The sequence below is a fragment of the Cricetulus griseus genome, chromosome 4 (assembly GCF_003668045.3).
Source record: "Cricetulus griseus strain 17A/GY chromosome 4, alternate assembly CriGri-PICRH-1.0, whole genome shotgun sequence".
NCBI classification, from domain to species: domain Eukaryota; kingdom Metazoa; phylum Chordata; class Mammalia; order Rodentia; family Cricetidae; genus Cricetulus; species Cricetulus griseus.
In genome coordinates, this window is record NC_048597.1 from 214,855,955 (window position 1) to 214,878,157 (window position 22,203).

At 48.7% G+C, this 22,203-nt stretch overlaps 1 protein-coding gene across 1 annotated transcript; it reads right to left on the minus strand.

The window, feature by feature from the left end:
• Positions 1 to 11,966: 11,966 nt before the first annotated feature.
• Grm2 (glutamate metabotropic receptor 2) lies at positions 11,967 to 20,700 on the minus strand. The gene is made up of 5 exons (XM_027414415.2): positions 20,251 to 20,700; positions 17,268 to 18,105; positions 13,923 to 14,998; positions 12,264 to 12,444; positions 11,967 to 12,040 (listed from the first exon to the last, which is right to left on the minus strand). The coding sequence occupies exons 1-5, from the start codon at positions 20,698 to 20,700 to the stop codon at positions 11,967 to 11,969; spliced, it is 2,619 nt and encodes an 872-aa protein (XP_027270216.1).
• Positions 20,701 to 22,203: the final 1,503 nt, after the last annotated feature.

A 22,203-nucleotide genomic window follows, 5' to 3' on the forward strand; every position in this document is an offset into this window, starting at 1 on the left:
AAGAAGACCCCCAAATGAGAATGAGTCTGTATTAAGTGGAATCAGGTAAAAATCATCTATTAACAGAACCTCATTTTTAAAATTTAACCATATGTTGTTTATAATGGACACACCTGAAATGAAAGGAAGCTGTGGGCTGAAAGTAATGATGTGGAAGGTAGCACAGGAAGGAATCTGTCTGAAAACACATTTAATCATCTCTTTTGAGACCGAAGAAGATGAAGACAAACCCACGGCTTCCATCCCCCAAAGCTTGCACAGTCATGAAAGCAGGAGAAAAGAGCTACTGGGGATAAGAGAAAATGGTATCCTAGAAAAGGGAAGCCAAGTATTTGAAGACCTGTAAGGTGGGGGGAGCTGAGGAACAAAACGCCCAGAGGGGTGAGAGGAGGAAGCTGCCAAGGCTCAAATGCAGCGTCTGACTCCAGAACCAGGCTCTTAAACACTCTGTCACCTGCTTCTCTAAGGGGACTTGTAAAAGCCCCAATCTAATGTTTTTATTTTTAAAAAAGAACACACAAAAACAGTAAAAACAATACATGTGCCTTTAAAGGATGAAATGGGCATTGAAGGCAATGGCATCCTTTACCACCAAGATGGGTTCTATAGGGGCTGGAGAGATGGCTCAGTGGTTAGGAGTGCTTGCTGTTCTTCCAGAGGACTGGGGTTCAGTTCCCAGCACCCACATCACATGGGGTTATCTAACAACCACCTGTATAATTGTAACCCCAGCTCCATGGAATCCCATGCCCTCTAATGGACTCTGTGTCCAGCTGCACACACATGGCATTGACATACACACAGAGACATAAAGGAAAATCAGAGCTTAACAAGACAGTCTACAAAATGCTAAACAACAGACGATCCTAAGGATTAGAATAGAACTCTGCTCTGTGGCAAAGGCATGACCTGACAAGTGTGTTACAAGAAAGGAAAATTGAGACCATTATCAATAATAAGTATAGACATAAAACCCAAGTAAAATACCAGCCAATTGCAACCATTATGCCAGGAAAGCAATGATGGATACACTGAAAATCCCATCCCCACAGTTGTGGGGAGGTGGCAGACACACCAGCAACTTCAGCACACAGGAGGCTGAGGCAGGAGGATTATCACGAGTTTGAGATCAGCTTGTGTCACAAAGTGTGTAGGACAGGGTGGTAGTGGCCCACACCTGCAATCCCAGCATTCAGGAGGCAGAGGCAGGTTGATCTCTATGAGTTCGAGGCCAGTCTGGTCTACAAATTGAGTTCAGGACACTCAGAGCTATTAAAACAAAGAAACCTTGTCTCAAAAAATAAACAAAAAAATGGTGTAGGGGCCTTTTTTGGATGTCAAGTTGTCAAGGATTAGTTTTGTGATTGTTAATCTTGCAATAATTACCCTGAGATATGCCTAGGAGATTGATTTTTATTCTTTATTTGGTGTGTGTGTGTGTGTGTGTGTGTGTGTGTGTGTGTGTGTGTGCGTGTGTGTTGTTTAGGGTTTCTATTGCTGTGAAGAGATACTATGTCCACAGCAACTCTTATAAAGGAAAACATTGAATTGAAGTGGCGGCTTACAATTTATCATCATGGCAGCATGATGGAACATGGGAGCATGGTGGCTTGCAGGCAGAGGTGGTGCTGGAGAAGGAGCTGCTACATCTTGATCCACAGGCGACAAGAAGTAGACTGAGTGTCACACTGAGCTTGAGCATAGGACACTTCAAAGCCCACCCCGCCCCAGTGACACACTTCCTCAAAGCCACACCTAATAGTGCCACTCCCTATGTTCTTTTGGAGGCCAACCACACTCAAATTACCTGTGTGTGTGTGTGTGTGTGTGTGTGTGTGTGTGTGAGAGAGAGAGAGAGAGAGAGAGAGAGAGAGAGAGAGAGAGAGAGAGAGAGAGAGAGAGAATGTGTGTGTGTTATGTGGTAAGGGACAATGTTTGTGTGCCACTGCACACATGAGGAGGTCAGAACTGGTTCTCTCCACTGTGGTATCTGGGGTTTGAATTCAGGTCAACGAGATTTGCACAGCAAGCTCCTTTACCCACAGAGCCATCTCAATGGCTTACCTGGGAAATCAATAAAACATACTTCCAGGTGTGTTTATGTGCAAATTTTCTGTTATTCAGTTTTTCTTTGCTATAATAAAAATGGAATAAACAACCCAAAAGACTGGACATGATAATATAGCAAGTTTGAGGCCATCTCAGGCTACATGAAACCCTGTCCTGAAGCAATTACAAAACAAAAACAAACATAGCAATCTTTGATGTGTGTAGGCTTAACACCAGAGCATCAAAATATACGAGACAAAAGCTGAGGGAACTGCAAGGGAAAAGATGAATCCACAGTATTGTAATTGAGGGCTTAGGCATTCAAATGCCAGGGAAAGCCAGCATCAGAAGTGGTAAGGGCAGAGAGGACTCCACAGCACCAAACACCGACTGACTAGAAGCAGCTGGACGTCTTCACCAGCACAGTTAAGCTAGAGAAAGAGATAAAAGGCTTTGGAGTCTGGAAGGAAGAAATAGAATCGTCTCTGCTTGCAGGCTATGTGATCTTATATACAGAAACCCCAAAAGTTAACCCCCCAAAAAACAACCCAACCCTGTGAGACTTGTTAAACAAAGGCAGTAAAGTTTTGCAGGCTACAACGTTAACCCAGGAGGCTGTGGGGGTGATCTGGCAGTGCTATCCAGCACCCCACTAAACACAAGGATGATGCTGCTGACCTGGTCAGTGAGGTAGGTGTCCCCTTCCTCCCTCACGTTCCCTGAGTGCTCGGTGAGGATGGCCTTCCTCTCTCCATAGATGACTGCTCTTCAGCCAAGAGAATACAAGTGGCTACATGCCTCTGCTGGAACTCCAAACAAGCTCCCAAAGTCAACCAAACAACCCAGTTACACTATCATAATGAACGTATATAGGAGTAAGTTTTCAAATATTTGTTTATTTCATACGTATGTGTGAGTGCTTGCATGTATGTATAGGCACACATGTATACCTGTGCCTGGCTGCCCACAGATACCAGAAGGGGGAGTTGGATCCCCTGGAATTGGAGAAACAGACAGTTACGAGTCACCACGTGGGTGCTAGAACCAATGTGGATCTTCAGCAAGAACAGTAAGTGCTTTTTAACCACTGAGCCATCTCTCCATCTCCTAGGAGTAATTTGGTTCTTAATTTTATGCATATGTGAGTTTTGCCTGCATATAGGTCTTATGTACCATGTGAGCATCTGAAGGTTAGAAGAGGGCATCAGATTCCCTGAAAATGGAGTCACAGATGGTTTTGAACTGCCATGTGGGGGCTGGGAATTAAATTCAGGTCCTCTGGAAGAGCAGCCGGTGCTCTTAATCACTAAGCGAACTTTCCAGCCTCTTTAGCAATAATTTTAATCAAAGAGATGGAAGACCAGTACATTGAAAACTATAAAACATTGATCAAAGAGATTTTGACAGGAAGGGAAAGATAACCCAACCCATGTTCAATAAATTAGAACAATTCATATTGATATATCCATTCGATCTGAAGTAATCCACAGATGCCATGCTAATCCCTACCCAAATTCCATTGGCCGTTCCCACAGACACAGGAAAGAAATAATTCTAAAATTCACATGAAACTACAAAAGACCCTGAACTCCCAAAGTTATCTTGATCAAAAAGAACAAAGCTGGAGACATCACAGTACCTGAATTTAAATATCTTTCAGGAAGACAGAAATCAACACAGCACATTACCAGCATAAAAACACACAAACAACTGAACAGAATACAGGCCTCAAAAATAAATTCGCATAGCAACAAAGCAAATGACCTGATTTACTTACTTTAATTTTAAAAAGTTTATTTGGAGTGTGTTATGTATGCACACACATGTGGCATATGTATATGTATGCTCATGTGGCTATGTGTGGCCTGGAGATTGACACTGGATAGTTGGCCTCTGTCGCTCTCCAACCTGTTTCCTGAGACAGTGTCTCTCACTGAACTTAGAGCTCATTGATTCACAGAGACTGGCTGGCCAACAAGCGCCAGGGTCCCCGGTCTCTGCTTTGTCTGCACTGGGATTACAGGTGTGCACTAATGTGTGTGTGCCTAACTTTCTACATGGGTGCTGGGGATACAGATGTGCACCTATGTGTCTAGCTTTTTACCTGGGTGCTGGGAGTACAGCACCTATGTGCCTTTTTTTTTTTTTTACATGGGTGCTGGTATCTAAACTCAGTGATTGTACAGCAATCACTCTACCAACTGAACCAACTCTCCATCCTCAAGTAACTTGATTTTTAAAATGAGCAAAGCACATGCATAGATATTTCTCGGAGGAAAATATATCAGCTTCCGAGTTTGACTAACCATCTAACCATCAAGGAAATGCAAATGGAAACCAGAGTTACCGCCTCACCCGTGTCAGACTGCCACAGAAGAAGGTAACACGTGTCAGTAACGGGGGGGGGGTAGGGGGTAGGGGGGTGGGCAGAGATTCCCCATACGCTGTTGTTAGGAATGTGAACTGGTGCAGCTGCTATGGGAAACAGCATGAGGTTCCTCCAAAATGGAAGACAAAGCCATATATATGATTCAGCAACCCAGCATCTCAGTGTATACCAAGGGGAAATAAAATTAGCACATTGAAGAGATATCGAATGGCCAGGAATGGCGCCACACACCTGTGACCCCAGCACTTGGAGGCTGGGGCCCGAGGATCTTGAGTTTTAGGCCAAGTTAGGTGAGATAGTGTCAAAAAGAACAATAGGAGAACCAGATGTAGTGGTTCGAACCTTCATCCCAGCACTTGGGAGTCTGGGGCAAGTGGATCTCTGTGAGTTCCCGGACAGCCGGAGTTACACAGTGAGAACCTGTCTTGAAACAAACAAACAACAACAGCAAAAAAGAGTAAGAGGGGAGGGGAGGGGCGGGGGAACCTGCATCGTGATCATTGTGGCATTATTTACAAGCTATGGAATTAACCTAACCAAGAATGCATAGTTAAATGTGCCTTTCCACTGCGATGTTTGTACACAATAAACTGTTATTTAGCCATAAACCAGAATGAAATTCTGTTGTTTGTTACAATGGAGATGAGTCTGGAGTACATCTAAATGCAACAAACTAGTCAGACAAAGAGGCCTATGGCATGATCTCATCTGTAAGTGGAATCTGAAACAGCCAAAATAAATAGAAGCAGAGTCAGGCCTGGTGGCACATGCCTATAAGCCTAGCACTTGGGAGGAGGAGACATCCAGGGTTTAAGGTCAACCTTGGCTATATAGTAAATTCAGGCCAGCTTGGGTTACATGAGAGCCAGTCTCAAACAAAACAAACAAAGCAAGACAAGAGAGAGAGAGAGAGAGAGAGAGAGAGAGAGAGAGAGAGAGAGAGAGAGAACAAAACAAAAACCCTCCAAGAAGCAGAGAATAAAATGATAACAGCCAGCCAGGGTTTGGAGTAAGGGATGAGGAGCTGTTATTTAACATGTAGGCAGTTTCAGTTTGAGCATATAGGGGCTGGGTATCTGTGATTATAGTTAATAATAATGTATCATCTCCCCAAAGATTGCTGAGAGATCTTCCAAACATCACACAGGAGAGTAATTATATGGTGTGATGAAACATAGATTAACTGGTAATTTTTTGTCATTTATAATTTACCACAATTTCAAAATCAATTGTGTATTAATAGACTAGCAGAAAACAGCTGGAAAAATGAACTGATACTTTGAAAAATCTCTTCTGGTCACATCGAAAAATCAGATACCTAAAATAAACTCAGTGTGACGATTGTAAAACTGCTACACTGGGAAAAAGAAAACAGTTGTCTATGATTTTTCCCAAAGCTGGAAGGGAAAAATTTATGTTGAAATGTAGAGGATATAGGAAGACCAAAGCAGCATTAGGCAGAGAGAGCAGAAAGCCAAAGAGGCTGGGACTCTCTCATCTAAAGCTTTCTCTACTGTTAGAGAACTTAAACAAGGTGGTGTTTGCTGGGATAGACACTTAGCTCACTGAGACACAGTAGTGTCCAGAAAGAAACAGAGATGCCTGTTTCTAGCCAAGCAATTTGAGGGCACCTTAGTCTGCAAACACTGGAGCAACTGAATATTTGTGTCATGGAGACTCTTACTTCATGCCACTCCAAGAAATTAATTCATGAAAGGCCAAAGACTTGAAGAGAAATGATAAAACTCTCCAGTCTCTGGCATGGAACCAGAGGAGAGGTGACTCTGAGAAGATAGGAGCCCATTCCTCCACAGCAATGAGATTTCCAGCCTGCCTCACTCCCATTGTTGACTAGACAGCATTGCCAAAACAACAGGCCGACAGGCTCCAGTCCCTGTGTCCTGTGTGTGGGCCTGAGAGTGTCAGCAGACCCCAGCATGCCGTAGTAGGTGAGCCCGTTAAGACTGCAAGAAGGTTGACAATAGGTCAAACTGGAGACTGAAGGAATGTTTACCTTCAAATGCCACACCAGCTCTTCTCTTAAGCTTAGAGGGCTCATTCGGGGAGGAAAAACATCTTTTGTGGTGAAGAGATGTATGTAAAGTTCAAGAATGCCTTCCAATTTTACTTCAGATTCATTTTCTTCAATTAGAGTCAAGTAAAATTAAATCCACTAAAAAATAGACATATGGCATGATCCCATTTTTATGAAAGTATTTCTATCCCTCCTATCTGTAAAAATGCATAGAAATATGTCTAGCATGCTGTACCAGAAATGTTAATGATGGTTATATTTGAATCATGAAACTTGAGGCATTACTTTGATTCTCTTTTATACTTTTCTGCAATGCTGAAACTGTTTACAGGGAGTATATACTGGAAAAATTAGGGTTTTTTTTTTTCTTAAAAAAAAAAGAAAGAAAAGGGAAAAAAAAAAAGCAGTCCTAGGCCAGGAATGGTGAAGCATCCTTTAATCTCAGCACTCAGGAGACAGAGGCAGGTAGATCTCTGTGTTCAAGGCCAGCCTGGTCTACATCATGAATTCTAGGACAGCTAGGGCTACATAATGAGATGCTGTCTCGATCGTTATCATCATCATCATCATTACCATCTGTCTTAGTTGAGTTTTGGTTGCTGTGAAAAGACACCATGACCACGGCAACTCTTACAAAGAAAACATTTAATTGGGGGTGGCTTACAGTTTCGGAGGTTCAGTCCATTATCATCATGACAGAGAACACGGCAGCACGCAGGCAGATGTGGCGCTGGAGCAGCTGAGAGTCCTACATCTTGCAGGCAACAGGCAGTCACACTGAGGGACAGTTGAGCAAAGGAGGCCTCGGAGCCTGTCCCCACAGCCATGCACTTCCTAATAGTGCTGCTCCCTATGGGGCCATTTTCTTTCAAACCACAACACCAACTCCACCATCACAATCACCATCGTCACCATTCCCATAGTCACCATCCCCATCAATACAACTGTCTTCATCCCCATCCCCATCCCCCCATCCCCCCATCCAATCACCATCCAATCACCATCCTCACCATCCAATCACCATCCAATCACCATCCAATCACCATCCAATCACCATCCCCACCATCCAATCACTATCCCCCCATCCAATCACCATCCTCACCATCCAATCACCATCCAATCACCATCCTCACCATCCAATCACCATCCAATCACCATCCCCACCATCCAATCACCATCCAATCACCATCCCCACCATCCAATCACTATCTCCATCATCCAATCACCATCCAATCACCATCCAATCACCATCCTCACCATCCAATCACTAGCTCCATCATCCAATCACCATCCAATCACCATCCAATCACCATCCCCCCATCCAATCACCATCCAATCACCATCCAATCACCATCCAATCACCATCTCCATCATCCAATCACCATCCAATCACCATCCAATCACCATCCAATCACCATCCAATCACCATCCAATCACCATCTCCATCATCCAGTCACCATAACCATCGTCACCATTCTCACCATCATCACTGTCATCAGTGCTGACATCTTGGTAAGAGCCCTCAGGGTTTCGTTTCCACTTTCATTTCCATCTTCCCCTCCCCTGCCCTTTCTTATCTTTCCCTTTCTCCTGGCCCTGCTGTCCCCAGAGCCAGCCCCCCCTCTGTCTCTCTGTCTCTGTCTCTTTCTCTCTCTCTTTCTCTGAGACTGAGGACACTTCACCTTGTCATGATTAACTGGCCCATGGGAACAGGAGCAGTGGGCTTTTCCCTTTCTCTGTTGGGACTTGGGGTGGAAACATTTTCAGAGGGGTTTGAGGCCTTGGCAAAGCCGTCTTTCCCTTCCCTCCTGTGAGCTTCACAGTAGCAGGGGAGGCAAGACAGATTAGCTGGGATGGGACAGCATGGGGAGGGTGAGTGTCCGAGTGCCGCTCAGAAATCTTTCCTCCCAGGGATGCTGGGGGATGGAAGAGTTTGGATTTTATCCCTGACTCCACGTCATTTCTTTTGTCACCACACCCTTGCTCAGTATATAGCTGCCATCTCCCTTCTTAGACAGATACTATCTCAAGGGTGTGCTCCTAGACAGGGCTCAAATGGGGGGCCATCTATCATCAGAATGGCCCCTGCGATGTGACCATCCCCCTACTCCGACATGCCAGGTCTTGGGGACCTGAGACACTTCAGTCATTCTCCCACAAGTTCCATGACTTGGGGAACATAAGAGAATCTACAAAACAGAAAGAAGGGCTTCCTTGCTGTTTTCATAGGGCAATGCAAGGGACAGATACAGGATAGAAGTGGAGCTGGGAAAGTCTGAACAAAGCCATCAGTGAGACACCCATACTGCTGTGTGAACTCTGGTTCTTCAAGCAAAACATGCAGTGTGACAGTCAGATGGTCAGTTTGCCATGGTGGACATTTCCAGGGATGAATCGCAAATGTTGGGCATCTGGTCCTCAGACCCCACTACGAGCAGGCTGACCTGAGGACTCCATGCTTAGTAGAAACAAACCCAGCAGGGACCCTATGCTCCTGTCCCTTTTCAAGTAGAGGTGTCAAGGCTCAGTGGGATGTGGGATGTGGCAATGGAGAGAAGAACAGAAGAGACACAAACCCCGGACACAGAGGACTGGAAGTAGGTAGGACTCAGGAGGAGACGATATGGCCTGAGCTTCATCATTTGTGGTAAGAACTGAGAATTGAGGAGCAAACACCAAGATTCACCACCCATGGGGCTGGGGTGATAGTTCAGTCAGTGAAGTGTGTGCGATGCAAGCAGGAAAGCTGTGTTCAATCCTTAGCCCACAGAAAAAGCCAGGTGAGGTGGCTGTGCTTATAATCCCAGCACTGGGGAAGCAGAGGCAGGCAGGTCCCGGGACTCGGTGGCCTATCATCAGTGATTTTTAGGTTAAGCTGTCCCCAAAGAGACGATTATCTCCTGAGGAATGACCCCTAATGTGACCTATGACCTCGATGTGCACTACAGAGTGGCGAAGGGGTGGCCACAGACTATAATCATGGAGTTTGTACCCACAGGGCGGGGGAGGGAAGACGGTAGGGGAGGGGGGTGTAGTGGACACATGAGCTAGCAGGGCCTTAGGAATTCTCCACCCATTTCTTGTGTCTCTCCAGATTCCTAGACCTCGGGCTCTTCTTCCCTACATTACTAATTACTTGTAATACTGATGTATTTTAAAAGGAAAATCCCTGAGTGATACAAACAAAGGCACTCTTAGCTTTCCCAGGGGTTCAGAGTGAAATCAAACGCCCTCCAGGTGGAGGAGAGCCGGAAGACTCAGGAAAAAGCAAAAAATGACATACTGGAAGCAGGGACGGCTGCTCCAGGCACCCTAGTGCCCTACCCCTGGGAACAAGCCTGTGTTCTCTGGGACCACAGAGCCAGCATCTCTATTCCAGCTACTTAGATAGTCTCGGCAATATGAGCTGATAAAAATACAAGAGGTCCAGGTTAAATGAGAAAAGCTATTATTTTACCTAAGACACAAAGATTCTCAGTAAAGGTATTCACCCCCACGACCCAAAAAAAGGTGTTCTCTGTTTATGACCTCCACAACTAGCTGAATATCCCATTTTTCTTTTATCCTTCCACCCCACATGTTGGCTGAGGAGAAGCCATCTCTGAAGTTTTCTTTTTTCATTTTCCCCCCCACTTTTTAAAAAACTGTTAACCCAAATTTCCAGAAACTCACCAGCCCACTGATGCAAATTAGTCCATTTGAAAATAAATGTCTCTGGCTGTTTTTCTCTCCCTGGATTTTGTCCCTGACTGGGGTAGCCATATTCTTCCAGCTCTGTGCTCGCCACTCTCTCGGCCATGGAGAGAGCTGCTGAGGCCTGCCCTGGGAGCAGAAGCTGAGGGTGGGCCTTGGAGCCCTCTACTGGTCAGTTCCAAGTGGCAAACATGGCCTCTCCAGCCCCCCCTCCCCCGCTTTATCCCCCCTTTGTGAGCCCTGTCTGGCTTTGTGCCTACTTGAGAACAAGTAACATTCAGTTGTTGGGTCCCTTTTAACCAAACACTCACCCTGGCTCTGGCTTGTCCAAATTCCAGTCAACCAGTCACGAAAAGTCCACTGTCTCTGGACTTTTCCCTCTTCCCACACTGTCCTGTAGGTTGGGTCTCTGAGGAAAACCATCTCCTAGAGGACCGGATAATTCTAGAGGGTGTTGACCAGTCTTCAATGGCCCCTTCAAAGAGGGGCAGTTGACTCCTTTTCAGGCTCCATACCAAGCAGCAGCGCTGGGTCTGCCTTGGTGGTTGCCAGGCCCTAGCCTGGGCACAGCCCAGGGTAAACATGCATTAGCAGAATGAATATTGGAAAGACTGAGGAAGGGAGCCCCCAAGTCAGAGTTATTTTTAAATAAATAAATAAACAAACAAACTTAAATAAATGGCCTTCATGGTTGAGAGTACTTGGGGCTTTTCCAGAGAATTCAGGTTCAGTTCCCAGCACTCACATGACAACTACAGGGCTGTAAGTACAGCCCCACAGGATCTGATATCATCTTCTGGCCTCCATGGGCACTGACTGCATGTGGTGTAGGAGACCCATGTGCATGCCTTTAATCCCAGCACTGGGAGGCAGAGGCAGGTAGATCTCTATGAGTTTAAAGTTAGCCTGGTCTACGTAGTGAGCCCCAGACCAACCACATAGAGAGTAGAGAGACCTTGACTCAACCTGCCCCCCCCAAAAAAAACCCAACAAAAACAAAGACAAAAAAGAAACGCTACATCCAGGCAAAATACCCCCCGCACACGCATGCACGCACACACGCACTGATAATTAACAGCAAAAAGACATGGGCTGGAGATGTAGCTCAGTTGGCACCATTGTGCCTTGCCTAACATACATAAAACTCCTGCATAAGACCCAGGCATAATGAAGCATGCCTGTAACGCCAGGCCGTGGGAGGTGGAGACAGGAAGGTCAGAAGTTTAAAGTCATCCTCAGCCCTTCAGCAAGTCTGAGGCCAGCTTGGTATACATGAGAGCCTGTCTATGAAATAAAACTAAAATGTTTAAATAAAGACACTTTATTTACAGATAATACAAAATAAACCAAAATAAACCACAGGACAAACTACTGGGTAGGGAGGGGTGGGGAGGGGAAGGGATGATAGCCATCCTCTCCATCCCAGAGTAACATATAAAAAAATTAAAAAGGCCTGGGCAGGGGCTGGACTGGAAGCACCTTTGCTGATGGGGGTTGGGCCTGCCATCCTCAGCCACATTGTTCTAGAGCACAGTAGACACTGACTCTCCCCTTGGAGTCCCAGGCCTGGCAAACACGGGGCATAGCTACAAGGACAGTTAGTGGCCATTGCAGAGGTTCCCCAGCTAAGGACCCTGGCTTCTTACCTAAAGGGCTGGGGAATCGGTAAGTGGGTAAGTGACTTTAGGGGCAGGCATGGGGTTGGCGTTATTGCACTGCTCCAGCCAACTTCCTCCTGGCCACGGGAGAGGTCTACACTGGGTTCGGGAGCAGCCATGTCAGGGCAGGAGTGTGGGGTCTTCAAAGAGATGATGTTGTTGAGTCTACCACCTCACGGCCGTTGCAGACAGTGGGAACAAACTGGGATCCAGACCCTAGAGAAAGGTAACCAGAGGTTGGGACTGACTGCAAGAGGCAGCAAGAGGAGCAGTGCTATAGAGGTGAACATCCTCCCGCCTCTCGCTTGTGTCCAGTGTTACCTTGAGGGCATCCCATTCCCAGACAAGGAATCTCAGCATAAAGTCCTGGGGAGTGGACTTCATGCCTGGGAGCTAGGCAGGAGAGGAGACCTAGGAGGGGAGGGTTTAGGATGCTAACCTTGACCAAGGTTGGCGCTGGCCCTGGGGGCAGCACTGCCAAAGCGGCTGGTAGGTGTCCGGTGGCTCACCACATTCTTCTGTGGCTGGAAAAGGATGATATGCAGCTTGGGTGCGAAGAGGCAGCCGAGCACCACAGAGCCACTGAGGCTGACTGACACACACATGGTAGTGGTCTGTACCTGGGGGGGGGGTGAGTGAATGAACAGGCCACAGGTCAAGGAGACTACTCCAAGAACCTGGGCCTGGGCCCATGACCCCTTGCCTAGGCTGAGACAGGGAAACATAGTAAGCTTCCACCAAACAGCCCCTTGGCAAGCCTCAGGAGAGGATGGTCACAATCCCAGTGTCAGCCCCAGTCACTCGTTTTCCAAGGCACACCAGGATTGTAGCTGTGTTGTGAACATGAAAAGGCGCATGTATGCATAGGGGTGAATGCATGTATGGAGCAGGTATGGAGCACATTTGTGTAGATGCCTGCATATCAGTGTGGGTGTATGTGTGCGGTAATGAGTCTGCAGGGGAGTATGTTCAAGTGTTTGCGGGAGGGGAGGAATGTACCCGTGGACAAGATTTGTGTATGTTCTATGTGTGCCAGGATGTGTGTGTACACACTTGTAGATGCATAAGGGAATGTGCAGGCATCTTCATGTTTGCAGGCATGTGTGTCTGTGCACAAGTGTGTGCATGCATGGTTGACTACTGTGTATCTCTGGTGAATCTTTAGTTGCCTATGATTGGCATGCAAATGTAAACCATATGCAAATACAGGCTGAGTCAGAGCAGATTCCCTCCCCGGCCTTGGCCTCCACTACCCAAGCAGGTGGCCCAGCAGGTGCAAGCAGAGCCAAGCCAGCAATCCCCGCCCCCACCCCACCCCCACCCCCGCCCATCCCGCCCCCAGCAGTGCACCACCACACCTCTGTCTTAGGGAAAGGACCCACGCCAGGGCTTTTGCCAGTTTCCCAGTTCCTTTCACTGTTAAGACCATCAGTTTCGACCCTTCTCTGGACTCCCACACTGAGTCGGGTGGAGCCTGGAACTGACTTCCCGTGTCTCTATTTCATCATTTAAACAGGGGAGCTGTGGGACTTACTTGAGTCATGAGGATTAACCAAGATGACCATCTTATTATTCAGAGCTCAGCTCACCTGCCACCTCCACAGACAGACCTTCCCAGGCCATCTCATCTGAAGTAGCTGTTGCCTGTTGGAGCTGAGGACACCCCCTTGAGACACTCAGTGACAGTTGGAACCTTTTGCTTGAAAGCCACCAACTGGAGTACAGTTGTCACCTACTTTGATTTTTCTCAGCTCTCCTCCTGTGGCTCCTACCCCTCCCTTTGCTTTTCTTCATTTGTTGGCCACCCCCTCCTCCATCTCGAGATGACCCTTCACTGTAACAAGGCAGGGCCTACACTCTGCAACCCCAGCTCTTCTCAGGATAGGGGAGGGCATCAGAGTCCTGACAGCTGACCGCCCCTGACACCCTAAGCTCCCACCTCCCTGGACATTTCTCCAAGCTTTCTTTCTCCCTTAAACCTCTCACCATTTGACTTCTTGAAACTTTAGAGTTTACAGTAGATACAATGAGACAGATATCAGAAAGGAGTGTGGCTCTAGCACTCCACCCCCTCCTGCTTGTGCAACAGACGGCTCACCCGATAATCACTGGAGGTGACATAGAAGATGGGAAGGAAAGCCAGCCAGATGATGCAGGTGGTGTACATGGTGAAGCCAATGAACTTGGCTTCATTGAAGTTCTCCGGGCACTTTCGGGTCTTGAAGGCATAGAGCGTGCAGAGAGCAATGAGGAGCACGTTGTAAGCCAGCGAGCCGAGCATGCTTGCGTCACGGTGGTTACAGCGCAATGTCACTACTTCCCGCCGCTCAGGGGCTGTCTCCTTGCCTATGCCTGGTGCCTCCACCACCAGCCAGGCAGCAACAATGAGCAGCTGGCCTGAGATAAGTGCCAGGCAGATGGCCACCTGTGAGGCAGGACTGATGAAGCGTGGCCGCTGGGCACCCTCCCGGGCCCCGCCAAAGATTCGAGCAATGCGGTTGGTCTTGGTGAGGAGGGCTGAGTAGCAGACAGAGAAGGCCGTGCCCAAACCGAGGCGCCGTAAGGTACACACTGCCGTGGAAGGCTTGGCAATGAAGATGAAGGTCATACAGTAGCAGAGGAAGACACCGCCCAGCAGAATGTAGCATAGCTCTCGACCAGAGGCCTTGACCACCGGTGTGGCATTATGCCTCACGAAGACACCCAACACAAAGAGGGTGGCCAGGGCACCTAGGCAGGCAATGGTGACAGGTCCCACTGCCCAGGCATCACCCCAGCGGATATACTCCTGGGGTAGCTCAAAGCAGCCAGTCAGACTGGCATTAGGCCAATAGCCTAGGCCACAGTCAGCACAGGTGAACTCATCCAGCCGGTACTCATAGGGCTGACAGGGGATGCAGAGCCAGCAGCAGACCTCACCGGGCTGCACACTCTTCACCTCATTCTGAAGGCAGGGCTCACTACAGCGAGAGGCAGGAAGGGGGCCGGCGGATGGGGAGGCCCATGGGATGAGGCTAGTGTCCAGGGTCAGACCTTCTGCCCAGTAGCCTACCTTCTGGTAACGATAGCGTCCACTGCCTGCCCGCAGATAGGTGAAGATGTTATAGCGGCCAATACCATCACCGAAGCGGTCAAAGCGGACCTCGTTGTGAGTATCCGCTGGGCGGAAGGGGGCTGAGATGGAGGAGAGAAGGAAAACGTTAGAATGATGTGTTACTCTGATGTGACTGCAACCTTCACCCTCAGATGCAACCTGAACTCCCTTTCCAACACGGGAGCCCATTTTAACCCCAGTTATTTTTTTAAGACAGTTTATAACAAACTACAACCCTACACTCCAGCATCAAACCTTGGCTCTCACCACCCTAAGCCCCAAATGGGTGTTTACCAGTCCTGTTATGACTTGCCAAACCCAATCTTAGACTTTAGTCTTCAAGCTCTTAACTTTATCACAACACACAACATAGATCTCTCGCAAAAACTTACCAGAGATCCCAAAGCCAAACCAGGTCTCTAGCTGCAGCACCCATTCCAGCCCCAGTCAGTTCTAACTGATCCATTGCAAAACAGAATCCCAACTTCAGTGACCACCTGACCACCGCCTTCCACAGAAGGACCACTGCCACTCTCTGTCCCCTTATACCCTCCTGTGACCCAGCCAGGCTTAGAGGCACAACTACAGCCACCCTTGATCCAGTGAGAAATCAGGGCTCCAGCCAGCACATGAGATGCCAAGGGCCTCATAAGTGACCAGACTGGCATCTGCCCAGCCCCTACTTCTTCCACTTAGACTCCAAGTTCTCACAGTCTAACTCTGCACAGCCACAAAATACATCCAGGCCCAGCAAAATCTCCAACATCAACTCCACGAGACCTCCGGCTCTAGCTCAAACCCCTACCTGATCCTTATGATAACTCTGGGTGTTGATCTTAGTGGAATTACCCTCAACACAGGCACAGTTTCCACAGCTACAGAGCTGGCCAACTCCAAACAAGAAGAAAAAAGTGTATCTTTTGTTTTTGAGAGAGTCTCTGTAGCCCAGTTGGCCTTGAGTTCACAGCCCTCCCTTTGCATCAGCCCTCTGGTGCTGAAATTAGAGGCATGAGCCATCATACCTAGCAAAAACATTTATTTTAAACATTCAGTTAGGAGCTGGTGAGATGGCTCAACAAATAAAGGTCTTGCTGTCAAGCCTGATGACCCAAGTTGGATTCCTGGTAGATGAATGATCAATTAAAGCAACAGGAAGATGAGTGCCTTCACTCATTTGGGAATTCCGTGCCATTTCAGATAAGGGATCAGCACCCTCAGACTTTGGTACCCACAGAGATCCTAGAAGCAGCCTATTGCTGAAAGCAACTGTCCATTTGGTCTGAGTCTTGACCAGTGATTCTATGTGCCATTCCTGGCAGCTTCTCCCACTGCACCGTCAAAGAGTCTTTCTGAAACCAAGCACAGTGGTTCTGAGGCTCTTGCTCTTCTTAAAACTTTTGCTTTTAGCTGGGTCTGGTGGCGCACACCTTTAATCCCAGCACTCGGGAGGCAGAGGCAGGAGGATCTCTGTGAGTTCGAGACCAGCCTGGTCTACAAGAGCTAGTTACAGGACAGCCTCCAAAGCCACAGAGAAATGCTGTCTCAGAAACAAACAAACAAACAAACAAAAAACCCAAAACTTTTGCTTTGAGAACTCTTGGCTACTTTGGGTAGAAAAATCAAGATTAGGACAGGTGTGGTGGTGCACACCTATAATCCCCGCACTTGGGAACCTGAGATGGAAGAATTGCCATGAGTTTGAAGCTTTTGGAAAGTCTAGGCTATATAGCATGACCTTATTTAAAAAACAAAAACAAGGGGCTGGAGAGATGGCTCAGTGGTTAAGAGCACTGACTGTTCTTCCAGAGGTCCTGAGTTCAATTCCCAGCAACCACATGGTGGCTCACAACTACCTTGAGTGAGATCTGGTGCCCTCTGCTGGCATGCAGGCAGAAGACTGTATACATAATAAATAAATAAAATCTTAAAAAAAACAAAAACAAATAAAAAACAGGTTTACAAAATCCATCAAGATTAATAATAGAAGTTTCACCTAAATAGGATGTCTTCCCTGTGGTTCACCCTCAACCTACCCTGATTTAGACTCTCACTCTGGCTGGGAATCGGTGGGGTTTCCCTGGCCAGATAAAGAGGCAAGAACTAGAGGATAATGTCCAAGCAGCAGTCAGGGATATTAGAGTCAGGACCAGTCCAGATTACACTTTCTGGAATATTCCTCAAAAAGTGGAACCTCAGCCCTGACTCTAGCTGGGGTCCTCTGCTTATGGTCCCTTTGTCCTAACTTTACACAGCCCCTGACTATGTCCTTGTGTTACATCCTATGTTTCCTTAGCCAAGAAATGGAACCTGAAGGCCACCAGACTAGCAGACACTGGCCGGAACTAGTACCGTCAAACTTGACATTGAGCACGAAGTCTTTGTAGAGGCGGCGCCCATTGACAGGTCTCATGGCATCACAGAGGTGGGTGGTGTTGGGACAGAGGGCTCGGTGCATGTTATGCAGAGCGTGGGCCATGGCATACACTGCGTTGACCACAAACATGATCTTAGACTCCTGTTCAAAGGGCACGGACCGCAGGGAGTGGGCTGCACAGTTGCGCTGTCGGAAGCTGCAGTGGAACCTTTCCTCCCAGAACTCACGGAACCAGGGGTTCCGGCTGTTGTTCCAGGGATCCAAGCTCTGGAAGTAGGAAGCAAAGTCACTGATGGGATAAGAGGCCAGCTCAATGGTGATGGCACCCTCTGCAGCCCCTTCACTGCCTGCTACCACACTCTCCAGGGCTCCCCAGCCATCGCTGGCCACCCAGGTAAAGCTGGCATTGAGGCGCTGGGTGGCTGCAAGCAGCTCACGGGCATCCTCAGACCGTGTGAAGAGCACAGCGACCCGGGCACTGGGCTTCTGCAGCAGGGCTCGAACCACACCCTCGAAGGCTGCCCGGCTCATGGCACGGCCCACCTTCTCCGAAGTGGCCACACAGATGTTTCGAGCACGAGCCTCCAGCTCAAAGGCCTCAATGCCTGTCTCACCATAATCACCCTCAGATGCCACCGTAGACACGTATGTCCAGTTGAAAAAGCGGAGAATCTCAGCCATGGCCTTGGCCTGGAAGAAGTCTGGAGGCACAGTACGAGCAAAGTAATCATAACGGGACTTGTCGCTCAGCTTGGCACTGGTGGAAGCATAGCTGATCTGTGGGATCTGAAACAGCCGCAGGAGATTGGCCACCTGGGCAAGGGTAGAGAGGGTAAAGGTCAGAGACCAGTTTAAACAAGTGTTAGAGTCAGTCCCCATACCTATGGGATCTTGGGACCAAGTGTCCACAGGCTATCCCTGAGGGTTCCCTATCTATGAGTCTGAATTTGATGCGTCTTCTGCCTAGGAATTGAGGGTTTCTCTCCTCCCCAAAGGACTGAGAGGGAGAACAGTCATGGCCATGAGCTGCACCTGAAGCAGATGCAGGGCAGGGGAACCAAGGAAGGCCTGGGGCAGACAGAGGTTGGCACTCGGCTGCATAAGTATAGAGAGACAGTGGTGGCACCTGGGATACTCAAAGATGCCAATCTCTCTTTTTGTTTGGTGCCCTTCTTAAGTGCCAGTTCTCATGGGAGGCTGGAAAAATGTCACCCCAAGAAGAAAAGCCTAGATCCTTGCTCCATGGTTCAGGAAGCCCAAGTTGGTCCCAGGGCCAAGACCCTGTGATTGGGATACGGGCTCTCAAATGGTCTAGAGCTCAAATGGCTCCTCACACATTTTTGTCCTCTGTACCCCTCTAACAAAAGTCCTCTTGAGCCTTGGATTCTCATGCTTGAATCACAAGTTGCTGAGCAGCTGAAAATGGTCTGTGTGGAGGTTCTAGCAGGTGGAAGCCAACGGCGACATGTGCAAGGCAGAGGAGCTGGGATGAGGTGGAATCATTAATGGGTTAGCATAACCTAAGGACTAAAGGCTGGGTCTCTGCTGAGCAGAACAAGAGAAAAAGGCAGCCTGACTCTGAAGGATGGGCCCCGCTAGAGAAAGGTGTGTTGGGATGGCATGCATGGGCCCTGGAGAAAACTGTGGGAAGAGGAGTTGCTGATAAAGCGCCCCAGAGTCCCCTGAAGACAGCCACAGGAGGTTGCCCACCCACCCATTCCTGTCAAAGCCAGGACTACAGATATAGGTGCTGGCATAGCCACACCTGTCCAAGCAGACACTAACACTTCCGCTAGCTGGGATTAGCGAAGACAGGTTCCACCAGGTCCCACAGCTCCTGACCCTGTTTCATTTCTCCTAAACAACCATCCCAGGTCAGGGGGCTAAGCGGCGATGGCAATGGCTTCTCCTAAGGAAACCGAGGCTGTCACCAAGGTCCCCAGATAGTTCCCAGCCCTGGTTCAAGTTCTGCTCTGACCTCTCTGCATCAACACTGGACACAGACACGAGAGGACATGGGTGAGGAGACCCAATCAGGAAGGAAGAAAGATCCCAGCTAGGCCAAAGCATCCAAGTAAGGCCAGCATTCTAGAATACGGTGGCAAGTGGGCTGGATCCACAGCTGAAGCCTAGCGGGGAAAGGGGAGGGGGCACCCTCTGCTGACCCCTTGTGGAAGAACAAGTGGTGCAGGTGGGGTCCCTAACCTTCCTCCTCCCTCCAATTCTGCATCACCTGAAGACCTTAGGCTATGCTCCCCATCTACACTCTCACCTTGTTTCTTTGGCTGCTCCAGGCTTCTGTCTGTCTATCCTGTCAAATCCAGATAGAAATGACCTGACAGACTCAGCTGACAGCCCTGATTTCATTCTTCATTTTTGCTACCGCATTGATTTATGACCTGCTTCCCCCTGAACCTGTTTTCTCGCCTATAAAATGGGCTAATACTGACAGCAGCTCTCATTGACTATGCTCTTATGACCTGCCAGGTCCTGTGACACACACTCATCTCCTGAAATTTCTACTACAAATGCAAAAGTAGAAAGTGTTATTAATCTTATTTAATAAAGAGGAAGCTGAGACATAGAAAAAAGAACCTGTCCAGAATCATGCAATTAGTATGATGGGGAGCCAGGATTCAGTCCTGAGATTGACTTCAGAGGCTGCCTAATAATACTTTGGGGACATTTAATATCTATCGGGTGTGTGTGTGTTCGCGCGCGTGTGTTAACAGGATGATTCTGTTTCCTCTCCCTTCCTGAGAGGAGTTTCTCTTACACAGTCTCTAGAAAGAGACCCTATTATATGGCCTATTCTTGCCCTTTTGTAAGAAACTAATGAAAGGATGATGCTTGGTACCTTCCCAACGCTTCCATCCAGGAAGTCCCTGCTCATCAGGAATGCTGGATCACCCTTTGCAGCCCCCCTTCCTAATACCCATTTGGGTGATTTCCACATACCTGGATGGAGACATCACTGTAGGAGCCACCAATGACACCGGTGATGGCTGTGGGAGCGTCGCTATGGGTGGCATAGGAACCATCAGGACAGATGTGGCGTGAGCCATCAGCACCACGACTGAGTGAAGCACGCACAAAGTCCAGTGCCTGCTCCAGGGCGTGAGTATCCTTGGAGCAGCTGTCGAGGATGTGAGCACCCAAGCGCACACCAGGCAGCAGGTGGGGGTCGCGGTTGATGCGGTCCAGTGCAAAAAGCATGGCCTCTAGGCGCTGTATGCCACGGTGCTCATTAACAGGACCACATTCCTCTGTTGGGCCACCTTTCTGGTGCACTGGGAACAGCCCACCCAGCACCAGGTCCCCCTCCAGGGTCAGCACCTTCTTGGCCGGGCCCTCAGCCACAGCACCTTGCAGCAGCAACAGTGCCAGAAACCCAAGCAGTGATCCCATGGCCCCAGAGAGGATGGTTAGGTCCAGCAAACCGGGGTCTTCAAGGGATGAGGATGGACTCAGCAGAGGCAAAGAGAGGAGGAAACAGGGACCAGGAAAGGACAGACAGGAAGAGAGATGAGAAGAGGGCCAGCTCCTGCAGAGAGATAGAGAGACAGACAAACAGGGAAAAGTAGAACCAGAGAGTGGCTGCTCCCTTTTGTTTACGGCTTCCCCTCAGAATCTGTTCCTCCCCACATACCCTTCCCAGGTACTCAGGAGTCATGAGGAGAGTGATGTCACTAACTATGCTGAGAAGCTCCTGGCCTACCCCCATAGGTCTGACTCTCAGCTTTGCCCTAATCTTGGCTAGAGATGGGCTCTGCGTCCCTACTAAACTCAGCAGAGGGCAGGAAGGGTGACAGTGGGGGCCCAGGCAGAGGATAGGGGATCCTGCCATTGCCAAATTCTACATAAACCAAAGGGCCTACGCTAACCCCCTAGGAAATCCATACAGTAGTGGCTGAGGCCATGGTAGTTACATACTCAGAGGTCTGGCTCCCATCCTGAACCTTGGGTTTCCAGAGCAGGGGTATTGGAAGGCCCGTCATGGGGAGGGAAGAATCTCTATGGGATAGTTCCCAGCCCAAGAGAAACTGAAGCCCAGGGGGAACACCCAGGGTCCTAGACTCTGGTTCTTAAAGGGCCAGTCCCCAAAGTCTCCTGAATGAGAAAGAAATGGAGACCCTCAGGGCAATGAGACAGTAAGGGGGAGGGACTGACCCCAGAGAGAAGGTACCATGTAGCTAAAGGTCTCAAGTCAGCGGAGGAAATGGATGTGGATGCATGTGTGTCACAGGTGGGGAACAATTAACCTGGTGAGACCTCTAAACAGGGATGGAGCTGACTTGCAGTTGCCCAAGCTTTACACGAAAAGCTGTTGGAGACTTAGCTTCTCTGTCTCTCTTCACTCACTCCAAGCCCAGAGGATGTCATTTCCAGCTTTAGCCCTCTCAGCCTTTGACTGACCTTAGAGTTCCCCTCCCATCCTCTTTAGCCTGCATCCTATCATCTGTACCTAATCATCCAGCCTATGTTAACCCTACACAGGCAGGCTCTTGAGAACATGCAGGCTTGGAGAGGGGCACACCTTTCCTCAGGATTGGAAAGGAAACTACAGCTTAAGAGGACAGCAACTAGTTCAAGGACCCCCGTCCTGGCCACAAAGACTAAGGTTTCTCATTGGACTAGTCTTCTGCTGGTGCTAAGGCAGGGGAACTGGGAGCCTGGGAGCCCAAAGAAGCAGCTCAGCCAGGCAAACAGGAGAATCAGGGGTGAAGACTAACACAGATGGGCCAGAAACCCAGGGGAGGCCCTGATGGAAGCTGAGGCAGAGAAGGGGGCAGAACCTGGGAGTCCAACCGAAAGGCAGGACCACAAAAATCTGAGAGGGCAAGCGAACCTTAGAGGCTGAGACAAAGACAGAGGCACAGACAGAAAGAAGGACCAGAGGATGGTAGAGCC